The sequence below is a fragment of the Jaculus jaculus genome, chromosome 7 (genome assembly GCF_020740685.1).
Source record: "Jaculus jaculus isolate mJacJac1 chromosome 7, mJacJac1.mat.Y.cur, whole genome shotgun sequence".
In the NCBI taxonomy this organism is placed as follows: Eukaryota; Metazoa; Chordata; class Mammalia; order Rodentia; family Dipodidae; genus Jaculus; species Jaculus jaculus.
In genome coordinates this window covers 2587459-2610345 of record NC_059108.1, presented here as the reverse complement: position 1 = coordinate 2610345, position 22887 = coordinate 2587459, and the positions used below count along the sequence as shown (strand labels likewise).

At 43.2% G+C, this 22887-nt stretch overlaps 1 protein-coding gene across 1 annotated transcript; it reads left to right on the top strand.

Annotated features, from left to right (window-relative positions):
• The first annotated feature begins 1672 nt into the window (after nucleotides 1-1672).
• Znf383 (zinc finger protein 383) lies at nucleotides 1673-15383 on the top strand. The gene is made up of 5 exons (XM_004659946.2): nucleotides 1673-2044; nucleotides 5784-5840; nucleotides 7675-7801; nucleotides 8081-8176; nucleotides 13362-15383. Exons 2-5 carry the CDS (start codon nucleotides 5832-5834, stop codon nucleotides 14480-14482), a joined length of 1353 nt encoding a protein of 450 aa, XP_004660003.1. The 5' UTR covers nucleotides 1673-2044; nucleotides 5784-5831; the 3' UTR covers nucleotides 14483-15383.
• Nucleotides 15384-22887: the final 7504 nt, after the last annotated feature.

Here is a 22887-nt window from a genome sequence, read left to right as displayed (position 1 = left end):
AGCCAGGTGTGGTGGTGCAGGCCTTTAATCCCAGCACTCAGGAAGCAGAGATAGGAAGATCACCATGAATTCAAGGCCTCCAAGAGACTACATATTGAATTGAATGTCAGCCTAGGCTAGAGTGAGACTGTATCTCAAAACCAACAAACAAACAAACAAAAATATCCCACCTACTGGAATTGCTATAATTTTTTTCTGATGAAGAAACTTTATTCATTCTCTCTTATCAGTAACATATAACAGACTGAATGAATTATAATGAAAGAGGTATATATTGAGCCATGGCTCTGAGGCCCAGGATTGACAGGTATCACATATCTGGTGATAGTATTCTTGCTGGCAGCATCTCAAGCTGGAAAAAAAAAAAGAAATCACATGGGAAGAGACAGGTAGTGTGTGTGTGTGTGTGTGTGTGTGTGTGTGTGCATGCACATATGTGAGGGAGATCGAATGACTATAATGTTGACATGCAAATTTGTGGTGATGTCAGGTTGTGGAGAAATTAGAACTCTCAAACATTTCTAATGAGATCACATGGTAACTAAAATGGTATGGCCACTGGGAAACAATTTAGCAGTCCCTCCAAAATTTAAGCAGAATCACCACATGCATGGGACCCATAACATTCTACTCCTTGATAATATGTAGGGTAACCGAAACACATATTCACACAAAAATACATCAATTTTCCTTGTGGCATTATCATAGCTGTCCAAAATTAGAAACTCAAATTCCATAACTGGTGAATGGGTAAATAAAATGTGTTAGATCTACATAGTGGAATATTTTTCATAATAAAAACAGAATGAAGGCTGGAGAGATGGCTTAGTGGTTAAGGTGCGCTTGCCTACAAAGCCAAAGGACCCAGGTTTGATTCCCCATGTGAATCATGCTTCTGGAGGTCGTTTGTAGTGGCTGGAGGCCCTGGCATGCCCATTCTCTCTCTAAAATAAATAAAGAAAAGAAAAAATTAAATATATTCCTAGTATGTGATTCCATTTATAAGGAACTTTAGTTGAAGGATACCTGATCTGGGAATGGGGAGGTGGGCCATGACTGAACCAGTACACAGAAATATTAGAGGGAGGTGATAGGGGATAAATATGGTTCTCATAATGATGGTTGTGGTGACACAGATATAAATGCATTTGTTAGACCCCACCAAACAGTTCACTTTAACATCAGTGTATTCTATTTTATCTAAATGCTACCTCGGTGGAGTTGACTTAAAAACCACAAAATTAGCTTTTAGCCTAGCCTGAAGATACACACCAAATGCAGTAGTTCAGTCCCCAGGATTCAGTCCTAGCCTACGCTGTCTTGTGGTGTACAATTTAGTTGTTGTTAGCACATTCACAGTTTTAAGAATATTTTCACCGCCCTCTAAAAGAACCTTGTATGTGACTATCGCTCACAATTCCCCTAACACTGCCAGTACCTAACAATAGCCGGTCTGTGAACGTCCCTTTCCTGGGTACGCCATATAAATGGATCGTGAATCCTATGCTTTGGAAGAAGGCAAAATTGGCAGTTTAGTCGCTCATTTCCACTGTGGGTTCCAACTCCCTTCGCCACTCGCGCAGGCTCAGTGCAGAAAGTGATTCACAAGCAGCCGCCTTCCCCTGGTCCCGGGGTCTCACGTTGTCCGGCTCGAGACTACATTTCCCAGAAATCCGTGGCGGGTCCTCTCCACTTCCGGTGCAGACCTGGCGACTTTACCTCGTTGCTCAGAGACCATACATTGGCTCCTTAAGGGTGGCCTGTATCATGGAGGACTCTTGTGTCCAAGACGTGGCCCAACGTCGTGTGAGAGTTTTAGCCAGAGCTTGCCTCTGGATGCAGGAGATTGGAGCTCGCAATCCCGATTATGGATCACGGCCTCTCGCCCCTCCACACTGCGCACTGGCCGCCCTCCGCGAACGGGCGCCGTGTTCCTCGAGAGGCGCCACTGCGAACTACATTTCCCAGAGGCCTCCGCGAGAGCAAGGCCGCCTTCTTCGTATGCCTGCCGGACCCTGGGCCTAGGGCGAAGGGGAAGTGCGTGGTAAGCGACCTAGACCCTTGGGCTCCGTTAGGCTTTGCAGGTGTGTCGCTGGGGCCTGAAGTGACAAACCAGGCCGTACCGGGGTGTCGGCCTGTAGGAGTTGAGCAGGCTCGGGGCGTGATTGTGACTTTATGTGGCGGGGGGGGGGCGGGGGGGTCCGCCGTGACCGCACATGCGCAGAGCCGAGTGTGCGCGTTGTCCTTGCGAACGTGTGCTGGTTTACGCTGTGTGGCCGAGGTGTGATTGTGTCCTCGTGGTAGGACCCCGCGCGTGTGTACTCGGTGTGCGTGACCGTGTACTTGTGTGTGCACACCGTGTGTTGTGGACGCCAGTGCCTGTGTGAGGATGTGTGTGGTTGTGTAATTTAAATTGGCCCCTTCCCAAGTGGCTCTGTGGAAGGTGTGATGTGTGTAGTACTCTTTAGAGGAACTGGAGAATGTGGTATTGTCACCCTTTATCAGTAGAACTGTGTGGTGCTTTGTGTGAGGGGTCTCTAAGCGTGTGGACGTGACTGCACCCTCAGGGTGGAGGTGGGAATATGGCCGTGACCATAGGGTGTAGTGCTTGTACTGGGTAAGGTACGTGTGGGGTCCCTATGGTAGGTGAATAACTGCACCACTGGGTGTTTAGGTGTGGGATGCTGTGGCTGCAATGCGGACTCCAGATTTCTGTCCTAGAAAACCCCGTAGAGACCTTAGATTTTAGTTCTAGACAGCATAGGCTTCATCCTTCCTCTGACATTGGAAATGCTAATGACAGCCAAGATTGCTCCCTCCATCCCTGCTCTCCTTGAGTGATAGATGTGGGTCCAGGGTGACCTTTGATTGAAAGGCTTGGAACCTCATGATTCCTTTTTTCTTCAAAAGCTCTACTGTTCCAGAGGAAAAAATGAGAAATGTTGTTGACCAAGCCAAATATTAGGTGCATTGGGGTTTCCTTTTTACTTATTTATTCTGGGATGATCTGGTTTAACAGACTGAAGTGATGGGTTCTTCAAATTTTCATTTCACGAATGTGCTGGGAAAATTTCACAATGACACACTTTGGTATTCTTCCTGTCTTCTACATAATGTTCACTTATTAATTTAGAAGATACATGCTTTTTTCCTGCATCTTTTTTGCTTCTTTCTAAACAATACATCTTAACATAAATAAGTTAAAGGAATACTGAAAACAGGAAGTTATAAGGAACAAAAGTAAATTCTTTTTTTGTGGGGATGGTAGGTCCTCACTCTAACTCAGGTTGACCTGGAATTCAGTAAGTAGTCTCAGAGTGACCTTGAATTTGTGGCGATCCTCCTACCTCTGATTCCCGAGTGTTGGAAGTAAAGGTGTTCACCACCACGTCTGGCCACAAAAGTAAATTCTTACTACTCAGAAATAACCATAGTCAGCTGGGCATTGTGGTGCACGCCTTTAATCCCAGCACTCAGGAGGCAGAGGTAAGAGAATCGCTATGAGTTTGAGGCAAACCTCAAACTACAGAGTGAGTTCCAGGTTAGCTTGTGCTAGAATAAGATCCTACCTTGAAAAGACAAAAAAAGAAAGAAGCATTGTCAATATTTTGATCAGTTTCCCTCTAATACACATCATTTTCAAGAGCAGAGTTTGCTGGTATTAACCATATTTTATATTTCCACTAAAATTACCTAAGACATGGGCTGGAGAGATGGCTTAGCAGTTAAAGTGCTTGTCTACAAAGCCTAAGGACCCAGGCTTGATTCCCTGGTACCCATATAAACCAGATGCACAAGGTGGCACATGCATCTGGAGTTCATTTGCAGTGGCTAGAGGCCTTGGCATGTACCTTCTCTCCCTCTTCCTCTTCCTCTTTCTTTGAAATAAATAAAATATTTTTAAAAAATAAAAAATTTTGAGCCGATATAGTGGTGTACACCTTTAATCCTAGTACTCGGGAGGCAGAGGTAGGAGGATCGCCATGAGTTCAAGGCCACCCTGTGACTACAGACTGAATTCCAGGTCAGCTTGAGCTAGAGTGAGACCCTACCTTCAAAAACCAAATTTTTTTGAAAAGTATCTATGGCAGTTAGTAGTTTCTTTTGCTAGATTTCTGAATGTACATACACACGGAAAAATATAGACATGTTGTTTAAGAAGCATTTATAAAATTTGTTTCATGACACCAGAAACCTCTGCTAGTCCTTCCCCCTGAATAAATGCATCCTTCTCATCTCTTTGGGTAACCCTTACACTGAATTTTAAAATAATTGTTTTATTATTGGCTTTAAAAAGAAAAAGAGGGCTGACAGATGTCTCAAAGGCCAAGGCACTTACCTCCAAAGCCTAGTGACTGGGGTTCAACTCCCTAGTACCCATGTGAACCCAGATGCCTAAAGTGGCACATGTATCTGGAGTTTGTTTTCTATGACTAAAGGCCCCATCATATCTCCCCCCCCTCTCTTTATTTATTGCAAATAAATAAAAAATAGTGAAAAAATGGTTGGCTAAATATCTACTTTTCCATAAGCAATATTCTGTAGCTTTTCCATTTTATCATGAATCCAGATGCATCTGACACATGCATCTGGAGTGAGTTTGCAATGGGTACAGGCCCTGGTGTGCCAATTCTCCCTCTCTCTCTCTCTCTCCCCCCACCCCCCGCCTCTTTTTATGTTTTTCTCTCAACTAAATGAAAAACATTTTAAAAGTATTATCAAAACAGAGCTAAGAGAATAAGAGTAAGGCTTGCCTCTATGTATGTGGACATACCTACATGGTAGGGGAAGTTTAACTTTGTGGGCGTGGGAAGTGTGTTGGTTGAGTTTTTTTACCACTGTGACAAATCTGACATAAACAGCTTAAGGAAGGAAAGACTTACTTTGGCTAACAGTTTCAGAGGATTCAGTCCATTAGTGTGTGGCCACATGGTCTCGGGAAGGGCATCGTGGTGGTGGGAACATGTGGCAAAGGAGAGCATGTTCATTTTTTGGTGAGAAGGAAGCAGGGAAAGAAACAGGAAAGGGTCAGGGACAAGATTCCCGCCTGTACAAGCTCTGGTGACCTACTTCCTGCAGCCTGATCCTCTCTCCTAAAGTTCCCTGAACCTCCACAAATAGTACCACCATCTGGAAACCAAGCTCCCAACACACAAGCCTTCTTGAGAGTGAGGGGCCTTCATAGCCAAACTGTGGCAGGAAGCCAAAAGATTTCATTAGAGAAGTCATTGCTTCTCGTCTGCATATACTGTGCTCCTAGCCAAAGGACCCGATTTCAGTGCATCTGGCAAGGCATCCTGACAGCTGAGGAGAAAAGATTGCTCAATGGGAGCTCATAGCAGCTCAGTCTTGGGCTTAGAGCAGTTATATCACTAAGGCAGGCAGGTCTGAACAGACTCCAACTGAGGTAGGAACTTTAGCTGTTGGGACAGGACAGAAGCTGACTCCCTTCCCTTGGATCCAGCCACCAGAACCTGTTCATTGCAGTTTAAACCAACAACTTTTGGGAGTAGCTGTCTGTAATCCCAGCATTTGGGATTGAGAATTCCGGGGTAGCCTGACGCACATGATGAAACGCTGTCTCAAGGGGAAAGAAAAAGAATAAAACCAAGAATAAAGTAAAGGTAGTATTTATTCTATATTCCACTAGCCAGAATTGTAAAAGACCAAGAAAAGTTCAAATAATGATAGTTTGATGTAACCATTCTGAAAGCTATAAGGCCATGTCATTTGTACAGTTATTTTAGTCTTGCCTTTACAAGCACTGTCTTTTATTCCTTCAGAAGAACAGCTTTGAGAAGATCTAATCATTTCCTGAAGTACTGAAAGCCATGGCTGAGGTAAATGGATACTTCTTACCTTCTTGACAGTCAAATATATATTTTTTTTTATGTGAGCTAGGTACAGTGGTATTAATGCCTGTAATTCCAGCTACTCAGAAGTTTGAGGCAGATGGATCATGAGTTTGAAGCCAGTCTGTGCTGTAGAGCGATATCCCATCTCAAAAACAAAATTAAACAAAGGCCAGGCATGGTGACACATGCCTGTAATCCCAACACTTGGGAGACAGAGGTAGTAGTATCACTGTGAGTTCAAGGCCACCCTGAGACTACATAGTGAATTCCAGGTCAGACTGGGCTAGAATGAGACCCTACATCGAAAAAAACAACGCTTACATTTGTTTTCCTTATCCTGGGTAACATTTCTGGGTAACAGACTCACTTCAGGATTCTGGTCCCAGTCACCTCCTGTGCTAACTAAATAATCCTATATTATCCCTCAGGACCCCTCTTTTTTTCAATGAACATTCATGTTTTCATTCAGCACGTGACTGAGCATCTTCTCAGGCCTCTCCCAGGCACTGTGATGGAAAGGAAATCGTGTGTGTAGGGAGGCAAGAGTAGAGTTGTGGAATAAACTTGTTCTCCCTGCACTGTGATTTGATAAGCTACTGATGTGAGTTACTTGGAACAAACGTGGACAAGCCAAGATCAAGTCTACAAAATAGCATTTTCCAGTGAGAGGATGGAAAATGGTACTGGTTGCTCCAAATGTTGACAGAGCTGACTTAAGAGGCTTTGGAAATTATGGCTGATATATGCCCCTGAGTCTGTAGTAGGGAATTATAGCAGTTACCTTCTTCTTTGTGGGATAAAACAATCAGAAGCAGCTCCTAGAAGGAAAGGGTTTATTTTACTCTGGTTTCCAGTGGAAAGCATGACAAGCCCAAGTGGGAAGCCTGGGTCACATCTCCACATCTGCTGGAAGGAAGTGGTCTGAGCAAGCTAACTCTGAACCCCTAGGGGTCTGAATTAGTAAACCTCAGAGGAAGATACTTCCTTCACAAGAATCCACAACCCTCCCAAATTGCCACCAGCTGAGGACAAAGTATTCAAAACAAGAGCCAAGGCCGGGCATGGTCATGCACGCTTTTAAGCCCAGCACTCAGGAGGCAGAGGTAGCAGGATCGCCTTGAGTTCGAGGCCACCATGAGACTAAAGAGTGAATTCCAGGTCAGTCTGTGCTAGAGTAAAACCCTACCTCAAAAAAACAAAAAATAAAAATAAATAAAGAATTTACATTCATAGAAAAAAATTGGTGCTGGAAATTGAACCCAGGGCCTCAAGCATGCCAGACACATAATCTACCAATAAGCTGTATCCTTGTCTCTTGTTGGTTTTTTAAAATATTTTGTTTTATTTATTAGAGAGAGTGAAAGAGGCAGATAGAGAGTGGGTGCACCAGGGCTGCTAGCCACTATAAAATAAACTCCAGACACATGTGCCACCTTGTACATCTGGCTTATGTGGCTATTGGGAAATCAAACCTGGTCCTTAGGCTTTGCAGACAAGACAAGTGCCTTAACCACTAAGCCATCTGTTCAGCCACCCCACCCCCCTTGTTTAGTTTTTTGTTTGTTTGTTTGATGTTTGAGACAGGTTCTCACTATATAGCTCAGGCTGGCCTTGAACTGGCAATATAACCCAGGCTTACCTCAAACTCGTGATCCTTCTGCCTCATTATTGTGCCACCATACCTGGCTTTCTATAATTATTTCTGAGATCCAAAGATGCTGGTTCTCAGTGACACCAGTATTTACTTAACAATCAAAGCACAATAGTTTTAGAAGTATTTCTAGTATTACACAGCTAGGTCCTGTGTTTATTGTTTCAGAGATCGGTGATGTTCACTGATGTGTCCATAGACTTCTCTCAGGAGGAGTGGGAGTGCCTGAGCCCTGCTCAGAAGGACTTGTACAGAGATGTGATGTTGGAGAACTATAGCAATATGGTTTCTTTGGGTAAGGGCATCTATACCAATAATTCACTTCCTTCTGGAATGTCTGCTTTTCCACAATGAACTTCTCAGTTGCTTGGGAATGTCTGCCACTAATTCACAAACAAATGGTCTTGGCTGGACTGAAAAGGAAGCTTGGGGACTGAGCAGTTCCGGTGTGCTATGGCTGAAGCTTCGTCTTCTTTTTGGCTGTTCCTGTAGTGACGTCCCTTCTTTAGTGGTCAGCATATGGGATTTGTCTCCCCTCAGCATAACCATGTTCCATGTCTTTTCTTATGAGCAGGACTTCATATTGCTAAGCCTCAAGTGATCTCCCTGCTGGAACAAGGTATAGAGCCCTGGATGATTGGCAGAGAGTTGACCAGAGGCCTGTGCTCAGGTCAGTGACAATGACTCAACAGAATAGTGATATGGTAATAACTGTCGGTGAGAAAGCAGTACCTCTGAGCTGATACTTTGGAAGATTCCACTAGGTCTGGAGAGCAAAGCAAGTCCTTTCAGCATGAGTTTGCAAGTATAATGTTTCATCCCTTCCCTCATTTACTACTCTTTTGACTATTCATCTCAAGTACTCCTCTTAATTTGAAGTGGAAAGCACCTTTCACTTATCCTCCAAAGGAAACTTTTATCCATAGTTTAGATTCAGCTCTTTGAGGTTGACACAGGAAGATTGCAAGTTCCAGGCCAGCCTCAGCTACATAGTAAGAGTGTCTCCAAAAAATAACTAAATTCAGCTCCTTGCTGTCTTTTGTTATTTGAAAGTTAGACTTTTACCATTATAAATAATATACTATGTGTGAATATGCACATGTGAGTATATCTTCTTCTTGGATTGATCAGTTTTCCTTGTCAGTAATACATATTATTTATCAACACATATATAAAATATCAGATAGTATAAATATTATAATGGGAGGTTACAAAAGGTAACAGTTATTTATTTATATTTGAGACAAGGGAGATAGGCTTGCATCAAACCTGAAGTTCCCCTGCCCCCTGCCTCAGTCCATCTGAGATTATAGGTAGGCACCACCATATGTCGTTAACAAGAAATTCTGTAACAATAGTGACTGTTAATACTGAGACTTTAACCGCAGGGCATTTATACACAGTTTCTTATATTCTCCTAGGAATCATGCCCTAAGGATTGTGTCCCCTAGAAGATGCAGAAATGGGGCTGAGGGACTGGGAAGGGAGCTCAGTGATAAAATTGTTTTTGTCCTATAAGCATGAAGACCTGAGCTTGATCCCAGAACCCATGTTAAAAACACAAAGAGGACTAGAGAGGTGGCTGAGCAGTTCACTTGCCTGTGAAGCCTAAGGACCTATGTTCAACTCTCCAGTTCTCACATAAACCAGACACACAAGGTGACACAAGCGCACAAAGTCGCATGTACGCCCAAGGTAGTGCATGTCTCTGGGGTTTGATTGCAGTGGCTGGAGGCCCTGGTGTGCCACTTCTCTCTCTCATTAAAAAAAATATATATACACAAAAAAGGAAGGGGCTATAACAAAGGCAGGGCAGGGTGGCCTCTCTACTGGAAACTGTGCCCTGCCAGCCCTTAGCTTGGGAGTCTGTACTGTCTCAGGCAACCCAGAGTGATGTCCTGGTTTCTCGGTTCCTGAACTGTACTGAAAGCCCTGGCCCAGACCTCTCAGCCTTGTGGTCGTCAGTGGGAAAGAGCCTGTGCTGGTAGTCTTCTGTATTCTCACCTGGCATGGCAGTCACCACACCCTTGTTTTGGTGCAGGTGCCAGCCTCAAGTTAGTTGTGGCTTTCACAGGCACTGCCCTCATGCTGCCGTACTGTGAGGTTGGAGGATTGCTTGAAAGGGAGAAAGTGGCTTGCTTCTGGCTCTTTCTAACCTCATGGTCTGTAGAATAATCAGGACTGCCAGAGACAAATCCAGCTGCCACAGGAGCATTGTCTCCACAATTGAGAGGAATCCGTGCAGCCAGACCGGATGGGAGGACAGGGAGAACTGCAGTCCCACTGGCAAGCTGGTGGCCAGGCCAGCATTGTTCCTCATGTTAGGTAGTGGTCCCCTGCTGGGTCGCTGGAACTGTAAATAGAGATTTCAAGCTGCCTGCACTGGAGCAGGTTCTGGGAATACTACACAATCAGTAGCATGTCCTGTGAAAGGGAGCTGAGGCACCTTGAAATTCCCAAGGTGAATAAAGAGAACCTAAATTAATTCATTTCCCTGAAGTCAGATCTGTCTGCCCAACAGGAAAGACCCAGAGTTTGAGCACAACTTCATTCCTCCAGCTCCAAGGTTTGGCCCAGTCCAGGAATCCAGAGGGAGGCCTGGGGGTGCCCGCTTTCACTTTCTTTAAAGAATGCTGTGCTTCTCTTACCCATTTGAATGGATACAAACTTCATTCTCTTGAGCAGCTGGAAGACATTCCTCCAGACGTTACTCTTTCTGGCCCACAAGCAACCCAGACAGCACCAGGACCTGACTTCTCACTTACAGGATCCTAGGCATTGCTTGGACTTCAACAAGCATAGGAGCAGGGATTGGAGATGCCCTGCTGGTTATTGGCTGTTCCCATGCCAGGAGTGCCCTGATCTCAGAGTTGTGCTGAGTCAGCAGCAGCCTCCTGGTCATGTGGCACGTTGAGGAGGGGAGGGGACTTGTTTTCCTCTCCTGGTTTTCAGAATGCTACTTTGGGAAAAGGTGGTGGCCCAACCCTGGTGTCCTTCTCTACTTTCCACTCCTATATCCCTCATCTGTGCCTCTGTTCCACTACATCAGATGCATGCAGTGCCTTAGACCTTCCTAGGTTCTTTCCCTTTGTGGATAAAAACCTCTATTACTACTTTCAAATTTTATCTACTACGTGTGTGTGTGTGTGTTGCATGAGTGTGTTTATGTGTATGCACATGTGTGCATGCTTATAGAGGCCAGAGATCAATGTTGAATGTTTTCCTGAGTCACTTTCTTTTTCTTTCTATCTCCTTTCTTTCTCTCTTTCTCTCTCTGTCTCTTTCTCTCTCTCTGTCTCTCTCACTCGCTCTCTCTGTCTCTTTCTCTCTCTTTCTGTCTTTCTCTCTATCTCTGTCTTTTTCTCTCTCTTTCTCTCTCTCTCTCTCTTCCTCTCTCCCTCCCTCTCTCTCTGTCATTCTTTCTTGACATAGTCTGTCATTGAACCTAGAGCCTGTCTCATTAGTTTAGACTGCCCAGCAAGCCCTAGAGATTCTATCTTCAGCTTCCCAGAACTGCAGTTACAGGCACAGACTGCTGAGCACAGCTTTTTATTTATTTATTTAGAATTTTTAAAAACATCTCTATTCTTAAAAAATATTTTTATTTCTTTATTTATTTATTAGAGAGAGAGAGAGAATGGGTGCACCAGGGCCTATAGCCACTGCAAACGAACTCCAGATGTATGTGCCACCTTGTACATCTGGCTTACATGGGACCTGGAGAATTGAACCTGGATCCTTAGGCTTTGCAGGCATGAACCTTAACTGCTAAGCCATCCCTCCAGCCCAAGCATAGCTTTTTATGTAGGTTCTGGGGATTTGGGTTCTGTTGGCCATCTCTCCAGCCAACATCTCTATTTTTTATTTTAACTGAGAGAGAAAGAGAGAAAATGGGTGTACCAGGGCCTCTAGCCACTACAAACAAACTCCAGATGCATGCACCAACTTATGTATCTGGCTTATGTGGGACCTGGCGAATTGAACCTGTGTCCTTAGGCTTTGCAGGCATGAACCTTAACTGCTAAGCCATCCCTCCAGCCCAAGCATAGCTTTTTATGTAGGTTCTGGGGATTTGGGTTCTGTTGGCTTGCATTTCAAATCATTGGCCTAAGCTAAGTCCTTACCCCATAATCCTTACATAGGGAACTCACTCTGTTTCCATCCCAGCTGAATGTGCTGTCATTCAGTTCTGACAACTCCATTGTTGGTGCTGACTTCACAGTGCTCCACAGTACTTCAGATGCTACCCCAACTCTTGGGAGCTACCTGCAGTTGACCTGCTGGTCCTAAGTTCCAGGGTTTCCAAGTTACCCTCAGGCTTAATACTCTTCTGAAGTAACTCATTGAACCTAAGAAAGCTCTGTGTGTGTCTTGTTATAAAGAATACATATTAGGGGCTGGAGAGATGGCTTAGCTGTTAAGTGCTTGCCTGTGAAGCCTAAGAATCCCAGTTCAAGGCTCAATTCCCCAGTACCCACGTAAGCCAGATGCACACAGTGGTGCATGCATCTGGAGTTTGCAGTGGCTAGAGGCCCTGATGAGCCCATTCTCTCTCTCTCTCTCTCTCTCCCTCTCTCTGTTGCTCTCAAAATAAACAAAAATAAACAGAAAAAAAATACATATTAGGGGCTAGAGAGATGGCTTAGTGGTTAAGGCGTTTGCCTGCAAAGCCAAAGGACCTCAGTTCCATTCCCCAGAACCCATGTAAGCCAGATGCACAAGGGGACACGTTCGTCTGAAGTTCATTTGCAATGGCTGGAGGCCCTGGCGCACCCATTCTCTCCCTCTCTGTACCTCTTTCCCTTTCTCAAATAAGTAAATAAAAATAAAGTAAAAAAATTCTTAAAAAAAAGAATACAGCCGGCATGGTAGCTCACGCCTTTAATCCCAGCACTTGGGAGGCAGAGGTGGGAGGATTGCCATGAGTTCGAGGCCACCCTGAGACTCCATAGTGAATTCCAGGTCAGCCTGGGCTACAGTGAGACCCTACCTCGAAAAACCAAAAAAAAAAAAAACAGAGAAAAATCTTACAGGCTTGTGAGGAGAAATTGTGTATGTCTCTGTGTGGAGTCCAAGTATGTCACCCTCCCAACACATTAGTGCATTCAGTACAAAGTTACACTGAGCTTTGATGTGCAGAGTTTTTATTTGTAGTTTTTCTTTTCCATGGGGATGACTGCTTAAATCATTGGTAACTTGATCTCCATCCTCTCTCCCCTGTCCAAAGGTCAGATGGCTAAAACTTCCAACTCAGCTGGTGATGAACCTCAATACCATGAATTACATCATTAGCAGTATAAAGATATTGCTGTCATTCAGAAAGTCAATGATTTTTTAGTTGTTTGCCAGGAAACCAGGACAAAGATCAAATTTAAGTCAATGTGGTGTCATAAAACTATAACCTCCACACCCAAAAGGCTATGGTGAGATCAGGAGTTCAAGGCCATCCTAAGTTACATAGCTAAATGCTGTGTCCAGAAAAAAAAGACCACATTTCTTTATTATGCCACAAAATATCCAAGAATCTTCCCAGTGCTTATATATACTCAGTCATGTTTACTATGGAAAATGGCCCAAGCATAGTTTCTTGACCAACTTTTCCAAATTCTGACCCACATTCATATTTGAGAAGTATTGCTAATAACTGATTCCTAGTTTCCACCTTCTGTTTCCTGTATCATTTCTTGTTAATTTCTGTGTTCTTGCTTTCAGATTATAAAGATATCTTAGCAAGATATATGTTATTTACATATTAAATAATACTTTTGCTTTAACTTTTTCATTTCAATCATAGAAGTTTTAACTGTTCACAGATGGAAATAGGAAAAAATATTTACCACATTCTTTTCTTTCAGATCTGGAATCAATGTGTGAAAGCAAGTTACTGTCTTTAAAGAAAGAAGTTTATGAAATAGAATCATGCCAGAGGGAAATACTGGGACTTACAAGGCAAGGCCTTGATTACTCTAGTATTGGAGATGTTCTGGAGTATAAAAGCCACTTTTCAAAACAACCAGGATATCAAGATGGGCATTTAAGCCATGGACAGCCCACTCATGAGTACATGCCTACATTCATTCAACAGACTTTCCTAACCTTACATCAGGTAATTAATAGTGAAGAGAAGCCCTTTGAATGTAAGAAATGTAAAAAGACCTTTACTGAGAACTCACAATTTATTCGACATCAGAGAATTCACATTGGTGAAAAGTCTTATGAATGTAAGGAGTGTGGGAAATTCTTCAGCTGTGGTTCACATGTTACTCGACATCTGAAAATTCATACTGGTGAAAAACCCTTTGAATGTAAAGACTGTGGGAAGGCCTTCAGGTGTAGCTCCTACCTTTCTCAACATCAGAGAATTCATACAGGTAAGAAACCCTATGAATGTAAGGAATGTGGAAAGGCCTTCAGTTACCGTTCAAATCTTATTGACCACCAGCGAATTCACACTGGCGAAAAACCCTATGAATGTAAAGTATGTGGGAAAGCGTTTACAAAGAGCTCACAGCTTTTTCAACATGTGCGGATTCATACAGGCGAGAAACCCTATGACTGTAAGGAATGTGGCAAAGCCTTTACTCAAAGCTCAAAGCTTGTTCAGCATCGAAGAATCCACACTGGTGAGAAACCCTATGAGTGCAAGGAATGTGGGAAAGCTTTTAGTAGTAGCTCAGCACTAACAAATCATCAGAGAATCCACACTGGTGAGAAACCCTATGACTGTAAGGACTGTGGCAAGGCCTTCACTCAGAGCTCACAACTTCATAAACATCAAAGAATTCATGCTGGTGAGAAACCTTTTGAATTTGAGTGTGGGAAGACCTTTACTCAGAACTCGAAACTTTTTCAACATCAGAGGATCCACACAGATGAAAAAACATATGAATGTAATAAATGTGGAAAGGCCTTTAATAAATGCTCAAACCTTAACCGACATCTGAGAATTCACAGTGGTGAAAAGCCCTATAACTAAAAGGAATGTGAAAAGCCTTTTAGTAATGCCTCAGACCTTGTTTGCCATCAGGGAATACATACTAATGACTAGCATTCATGCTCCTTAGTTAACTTTTGTTCACTTTATTTTACATTTTTTAGCCCAAAGGTATCTTGCTGTAGGTTAGGATTGCAGAGTCTAAGTTGGCATCCATGCCACAGTTTCATACTGATGCTATTTCTTTCCCCATCGTTTGAGGAAATATTACATTGTCTTTTATATTGGCTTGTGTCTTAGCACTCTTGTTTTCTGGACTATATGTTTGGTGCTTGCACTAGTATCACGGTGTTTAAATTGTGCGTCCTTGACAGTTTCAAATTCTTACAGATTTGTAATGGTGTATTTGAGGTCAGTGTTGGTCTTTTTGTTTCATTTCACAAGGCTATTGTTATTCAAAAAAATATCAAAAGCTAAAAAACCAAAATTGACTGTGAACATACTAATTATGAATAATGACTGAAATTTGTATAACCAAATTTGCTCAACTTTATTTTTTAAGGAAGTATAATTTTGGGATGCATGCTACATCAGTTACCTGATTTTATCATTCTAAAAACAGCCAAATTGCCTTACTAGCAAATATAGATTTTGATTATTTTAGTGGCTTATTTAATATATATTTTAAATGGTTATTATTTCTATTGTCGTTACCTTTAACTTTTTGTAATTATAACAACTGTCTTCATTTATATGACCCTAAATTTATCTTTGGGTTTTTTAATGTGAAGTCTTTCTGGCTCTGAGGGAATGGCAGTAGTAAGTGAAATACCCCAGCAGCTAGGGATAGATGAGAATCTTAAAGCAACCCAAGAAAGACAGGCATTACATATGCACTCAAAAAAAAAAAAAAGGAAAGATTTGGCCTAGGAGCTTAGGATGATGCAGCCTTTGCACACAGAGAAGAGGGGCAGAGAGACAAGTGAAACCACTGGAAGTGTGACTCGTTCATTGGTGCAAAAAGGCAAGAGAAGTTAAGTTTGCCATTTACTCACCTTCAGTACCTTAGTGGGATCTTCAGAAGGTTACATTTCATATATCAAATCTGTCTCATGGCTATGAAAAAGTAAGCACACAGAGAAGGTGTGAATAAAGCAAAGAAGTAAAAAAAGGTAGAAATGATAGTGTCAAAGTGCCAGAGCATGCATACTTTAAGATTTTAGCCCACATCCAAAGAAGAGAAAGAAAGAGCAGTGGGAGAGAAAAGTTACTCTTTTTGAGTTAGAACTCAGAACAGTGGATAGATACTTTGAGGATCTATGAGCATCTGCCTTAAAACAAAACAAAAAACATTTATTGCTGAATTGACCTACCTTTTGTCTTTGTGTGTTATTCTAAAAATTACTGTAGAAAGGTCATCACTATTGGTTTATTCTTCTACATATTTTATGTTGGTGGTGTTTTATTCTTATGTATGAACATATACAATCATGTATGCATTGGTTTACTGAGCACTCAGTACATTCATAAATATAAAGAACTTAGACCTATTCCTAATACATTATGGGTTTAATAAAGGCTTTTCTTATTATCATTGGTATACTCATTTTGATAATTATCTTCATTGTGATTTGTAATGAGTGTGTGTGTGTGTGTGTGTGTGTGTGTGTGTGTGTGTGTGTATTAGGGAGAGAACCAAGGGACTTGTCCATGCTAGGATAATCCCTCCATCACTGAGTTATGCCTCCCCTCAGCTCCTCACTGGTGAATTCTAAGCAGGAAATTTACCACTGAGGCATTCCTCTGTGGAAAAGACTTCTAATGGTGGTGTTTGCCTTTGTCACACCCAGAGAATTCATTATAGAAAAAGAGAAATAATTATAATAAACAAAAGAAAGCATTTTCTCTATCACTTGTCATTCAGCTTGGAATTTAAAATATAAAAAAAAGGTTATGTGAGCTGGGCGAGGTGGCACACGCCTTTAATCCCAGCACTTGGGAGACAGAGGTGGGAGAATCATTGAGAGTTAGAGTCCACCCTGAGACTACATAGTTAATTCCAGGTCAGCCTGGACCAGAGTGAGACCCTACCTCGAAAAAACAAAAAACAACAACAAAAAAAGGTTATGTAGAGGGTACTGTTGTGGTTTGATTCAGGTGTCCCCCATAAACTTAGGTGTTGTGAATGCTAGCTCCCCAGCTAATTAATGCCTCCTGGAGGGAGTGTATTATTGGGGGCGGGCTTAAGGGCTTTATAGCCAGTTTCCCCATGCCAGTGTTTGGCACACCCTTCTGTTGCTGTGGTCCACCTTATGTTGGCTAGGGGGTGATGTCCACCTTCTGCTCATGCTATCATTTCCCCTGCCATCGTGGACTGGGCTAGCAGTTTGTGTGAGAAGCTTGCTCTTGTGCCCAAGTCCTGAGAAGTTGTGCAGGGTTGCTTTGCGTAGAAATGAATTGGTGTGTGCAGAGGGATATGGCACAGAAAGAAAAATCTTTGGGTGAATGTTGCCCGTTCAGCTGCAATTGAGAGATTACAACCTTTGAGACTGGGCTAGCTGACCTGCGCTGGGGCAACAAGAAGAATGTAGACTCTTTTGAAGGGGCCTGAGTGCTCAAGGAGTATCTGTTCTTCAAAGTCTGCTTTAATTCCCCCTGGATTAACAAATTGGCACCTACCTGGTATCGTGGAGTATAAGAAATGCTGGAAAGAGGGTCATTGAGTTTGCAACACGGTCTTGTGTTTTGGAAATGGCCATGGGCAGTGTGAAGCAGGTTTGCTGGTTGCCTGCATAGAGACCTCATGGGGCCATGAGGATGAACCGTGGCTCGCAGTGGAGATGCCGGGACCATGAGATGGCTGCTGAGGTGCTGCCGGCCCCGATGAAGTTTTCCAGGACTGTGAGTAGCCTAGCTGGAGGGGCGGAATTGGAATGCCAGAGACTTGTTGATAGTTAGAATTAACAGACTTGAAGATTTGTCCCTGGCTAGAGTTGCTAGACTTGAAGCTACAGAGTTTGATGTTTGCCCTGGTTGTTTTAAATCTTGTATTGGTTGACTGTTTCTGTGCTATACCAAATGCCATCTTTTGCAGTGTGAATATTTATTCTGTGCCATTATGGGTTTTTTGAGGTTATTTTTTGGTATTATGGATCAGTTAAAAGATCTTGAACTATGGGGATGTATGAACATCATTGGGATTGATAAAAACTATGGGTTTAAAGTCAGACTGAATGCATTGTATTTTACATCATGTATGTTTATGGGGGCCAGGGGTGGAATGTCGTGGTTTGATTCAGGTGTCCCCCATAAATTTAGGTGTTGTGAATGCTAGCTCCCCAGCTGATGGATATTTGGGAATTAAAGCCTCCTGGAGGGAGTGTATTGTTGGGGGCAGGCTTAAGGGCTTTATAGCCAGTTTCCCCATGCCAGTGTTTGGCACACCCTCCTGTTGCTGTGGTCCACCTGATGTTGGCCAGAGGGTGATGTCCACCCTCTGCTCATGCCATCATTTTCCCCTGCCATCGTGGAGCTACCCCTCGAGCCTGTAAGCCAAAATAAACGTCTTTTTCCCAGAAGCTGTTCTTGGTTGGGTGATTTCTACCAGCAATGCAAACCGGACTGCAACTGGTACCTCTTTATTCATTCATAATGTTTTATGCTGTACAGAGAGTACTAACCTGAAATTCTTTGTATGTAATGGTAGTTGAAATCACAGTTGTTAGACTGGCAGGAAGATGCAGGGCATGCTGGTGCACAACTTTAATTCCAGCACTTGGGAGGGAGAGATAGGAGGTTCGCCATGAGTTCAAGGCCACCCTGAGACTACATAGTGAATTACAGTTCAGCCTGGGCTAGAGCAAGACCCTACCTTGAAAAGCCAAAATAAATAAATAAATAATAGCGGGAAGAGATAGTGGTTTTCCTAATTCATTCCCATAAAACAGAAAGCATGCTGGCATACTTTTTGACCAGAATTAGGAGAAACAGTAACAATATGACAGTTATCATATATTTGAGTATTAACACATTATGCCCCTTTTTGTAAAATATTTTTGTTCATTTTTTATTTATTTATTTGAGAGTGACAGACACAGAGAGAAAGACAGATAGAGGGAGAGAGAGAGAATGGGCGAGCCAGGGCTTCCAGCCACTGCAAAGGAACTCCAGACGCGTGCGCCCCCTTGTGCATCTGGCTAACGTGGGACCTGGGGAACTGAGCCTCAAACCGGGGTCCTTAGGCTTCACAGGCAAGCACTTAACCGCTAAGCCATCTCTCCAGCCCACATTATGCCCCTTTTTGTTTTTGTTTTTATTTTTGTTTTTTTCGAGGTAGGGTCTCACTCTGGCTCAGGTGACCTGGAATTTACTATGTTACCTCAGGGTGGCCTTGAACTCTCAGCAATCCTCCTACCTCTGCCTCAAGAGTGATGGGATTAAAGGCGTGCGCCACCACGCCCAGCTACATTATGCCCCTTTTTAAAAGAATATTTATTTGAGAGAAAAAGAGACAGACACAGAGAGTGAATGGGCCTGCCAGGGCCTCTAGCCACTGCAAACAAACTCTAGATGCATGTGCCACTGATTTTACTTGGGTATTGGGGAATTGAACCTGGGTTCTTGGTTTTGTGGGCATGCATCTTAACTGTTGCGCCATCTCTCTCCAGCCACCAGTGTTCCCTTTTGCGTGTGCACAGAATATGTAGAATTATGGTGTGTATGCATGTGTATGTGATGATGCGGTATCCTGTGTGCTCACCTATTAAAGAAATACCATGAGCCAGGCATGGTGGCACATGCCATTAATCCCAGCACTTGGGAGGCAGAGGTAAGAGGATTGCCATGACTTCGAGGCCAGCCTGAGACCACATAGTGAATTCCAGGTCAGCCTGAGCTAGAGTGAGACCTTAGCTCGAAAAAACAAAACGACTAAAAAAGAAATACCATTATCTAATGTTTCTAGTTTGTATTGGTTTAGATGGACTATAACCAGTGTGTCTATAAGAAATGTAGAGGTGCCTAGAACTTTCAGTGAAATGATAGGTGTTGCACTTCCCTCCTCTGAAACTGCAGCAGGGGACATTCCTCTGATGGTAGCTAGCAAAAATTCTGTAGGCTGAAGAGATGGTTTAGCCATTAAGGCACTTCCTTGCGAAGCCTAACAACACATGTTCGAATCTCCAGATTCCATGTAGCCAGACACAGTGACACAAGCATGCAGTGTTGCGCATGTGTCCAAGGGGGTGTATGCATCTGAAGTTCATTCCCAGCATCTGAAAGGCCCTGCCACACTCATTCTTTCTCCCTCTCTGCCTCTTCTCTCAAAAATAAAAAACAGGTGAGTTCAAGACCAGCCTGAGACTACATAGTGAATTCCAGGTCAGCCTGGACTACAGTGAGACCCTACCTTGAAAAACCAAAAAAAAAAAAAAAACTAAGCCAGGTGTAGTGATGCACAGCTTTAACCCCAGCACTAGGGAGGCAGAGGTAGGTGGATCACTATGAGTTCAGGTCACCCTGACACTACATAGTGAATTCCAGGTCAGTCTGGGCCAGAGTGAGACCCTACCTCAAAACACCAAAAAAATGGGCTGAAGGGATGGCTTAGCAATTAAGGTGTTTGCCTGCAAAGCTAAAGTACCCAGGTTCGATTCCTCCAGGACCCAGCTAAGTCAGATGCACAAGGTGGCACATGCGTCTGGAGTTCGTTGGCAGTGGCTGGAAGCCCTGGCACCCATTCTGCCTGTCTGTCTCTCTGATTCTCTCTCAAATAAATAAACTTTAAAAAATTATTTTAAAAAAAAAACTGGGCTAGAGAGATGGCTTAGCAGTTAAGTGCTCGCCTGTGAAGCCTAAGGACCCCGGTTCAAGGCTTGATTCCCCAGGACCCACGTTAGCCAGATGCACAAGGGGGCGCACACATCTGGAATTCGTTTGCAGTGGCTGGAAGCCCTGGTGTGCCCATTCTCCCCCCCCCCATCACTCTCAAATAAAAAAAAAATAAAAAAAAATAAAAAAAAAAACCTAATCCAGACTTAACCATTAAGTTAGCATAAGAACCACACCAAAGCAGCCTAGGGGAGAGAAAGCAAGAAAATAAATAAATAAATAAAGCAAAATACACTCTTCTACTAAAATATGAGGTGTATAAGAAATTATCAACTGCAGCAAAGAAGTAGGAGAGATCCAGAGCGTCTAGAGCCCTCAGAAGCAAGCACAAGTGGCGGAACCAGGTCCACATAGCCACAGCCACAAGGCTCGGCCTGAGCCACAAGAAAAGCCAGGTGAGGGTCTTCTCTGCTTACAGGGCTCCTCGCAAACTCAAGAAATGTGAAGGGAGGGAGGATGGCAGGGAAGAATGGAGGACCAGCCGGTAAACTTCAGCCACTATCCACATCCTCCCCTCCCCCACCACCAGCGCAAGCACCAGAGACCTGGGGAAGGGAGCTCACCTATACAAAACCTGGCACAGGCAATTAGAGCAGCGGCCCACTGACCCAGCCAGCCTACCTGAGCCCGCCCAATGTGCCTGGTATATAGGCTTGCATCGGAAGTGCTAATTGCTCCTTCCATGTCAGGATAAATTATATGTTAAATCTGGGCTGGAGAGATGGCTTAGCAGTTAAGTGCTTGCCTGTGAAGCCTAAAAACCCTGGTTCAAGGCTCAATTCCCTAGGACCCACGTTAGCCAGATGCACAAGGGGGGCATGCATCTGGAGTTCGTTTGCAGTGGCTGGAGGCTTTGGTGTGCCCATTGTCTCTCTCGCTTGCTCTCTCTCCCTCCTCCTCTCTGTCACTCTCAAATAAATAAATAAAAATAAACAAGAAATTACTAATAAGTTAAAAAGTTTTTTAAAAATTGTATATTAAATCTGATAGATGGTCAGATTTGCCATTCTTAAATAAGCTATATTTTGGGCTTGTCATTTGTTGCTTCATTATTTGTACTGCCTTTGTTTCCTCTTCTGTCGCTCATTAGGGAAGGGTCTCACTTGGTCACAAGCTGACTTGGAATGCTCTACAGACCAGAAATCTTAGCCTCCCAGTTGACAGGATTAAGGATGTGGGGCAACACACACCCTTAGGAACTCTGTGTTATTTGTCATTGAATGTGTATATTGTTTAGTTAAATTTATTTTGTTCTATCCAACCTACTTGAATACTTTCATAGCAGGCAAACCCAACCTCTAGGGTCACTTTTGTAGATACTCTAAGAGTCTTAAGAGCCAAACCTATCACCTTAAGCTCCTACCCTAAAGACATATGACATTAGATTGATTGATATATCTAATAATACTGCAGATAATTAGAAAATCCAAGCATTAAATTAAACCAAGATGCAAAAACATATACATTATAACACAAGAAACACAAAAAAATCAAGACAGTATAAATACACCAAAAAGTATGAATGCATCAGAATTAACTCCAGTGAGACTGATTTATAGGAAATGCCTGAAAAAGATTTCAAAAGAATTATTATAAATATGTTCAAAGAAATCAAAGAGGAAATCAAAGGAATGAATGAGGAAATAAAAGAAATCAAAGAAGACACAGGAAACCAATTTAATGAAATAAGGAGGTCAATACAAGACATAACTAAGGAAATAGAAATAATAAAGCAAAACCAATCAGAATTACTAGCAATGAGGAATACAGTCAATGTTTTGAGGCCACCCTGAGACTAAGTAGTTAATTCCAGGTCATCCTGAGCCAAAGTGAGATCCTACCTTAAAAAACAAAAACAAAAACAAACAAAGAACACAATGAAATTAAAAAAAAAAAAAAAAACTGTAGAAAAGCTCACTAGTAGAATGGATGAGGGAAAGGACAGAATATCTAAAGTAGAAGACCTGGTGGCAGATCTAATACAGTCCAACAAAAAGAAAAACAAACTAGTATGAAGCTACGAATGGGAAATTCAGGATGTTTAGGACACTATGAAAAAATCAAACATAAGAATTTAGGGTATCGCTGGAGAGATGGCTTAGCGGTTAAGCGCTTGCCTGTGAAGCCTAAGGACGCCGGTTCGAGGCTCGGTTCCCCAGGTCCCACGTTAGCCAGATGCACAAGGGGGCGCACGCGTCTGGAGTTCGTTTGCAGAGGCTGGAAGCCCTGGCGCGCCCATTCTCTCTCTCTCCCTCTATCTTTTTCTCTGTGTCTGTCGCTCTCAAATAAATAAATAAATAACAAAAAAAAATTAAAAGAAAAAAGAGGCTGAGAAACATGATATAAAACTTTAGAAGCTCTGCGCAGCAGAGCCTTGCCCGCCACGGCGCAAGCGCAAAGTGATGCTGGCCGCGGCGCAGAGCACTCTGGGGCTGGTAGTTTCCCAGCACGGAGGCGCGGGGCTCAGCTCGGCAGAGCTGCGGACTGCGCGGTCGCTCGGCTCCGCTCCTCGCGTGGAGGGTGCTGGGCGGTGACGTCACGTCCGGGTCACGGAGCGC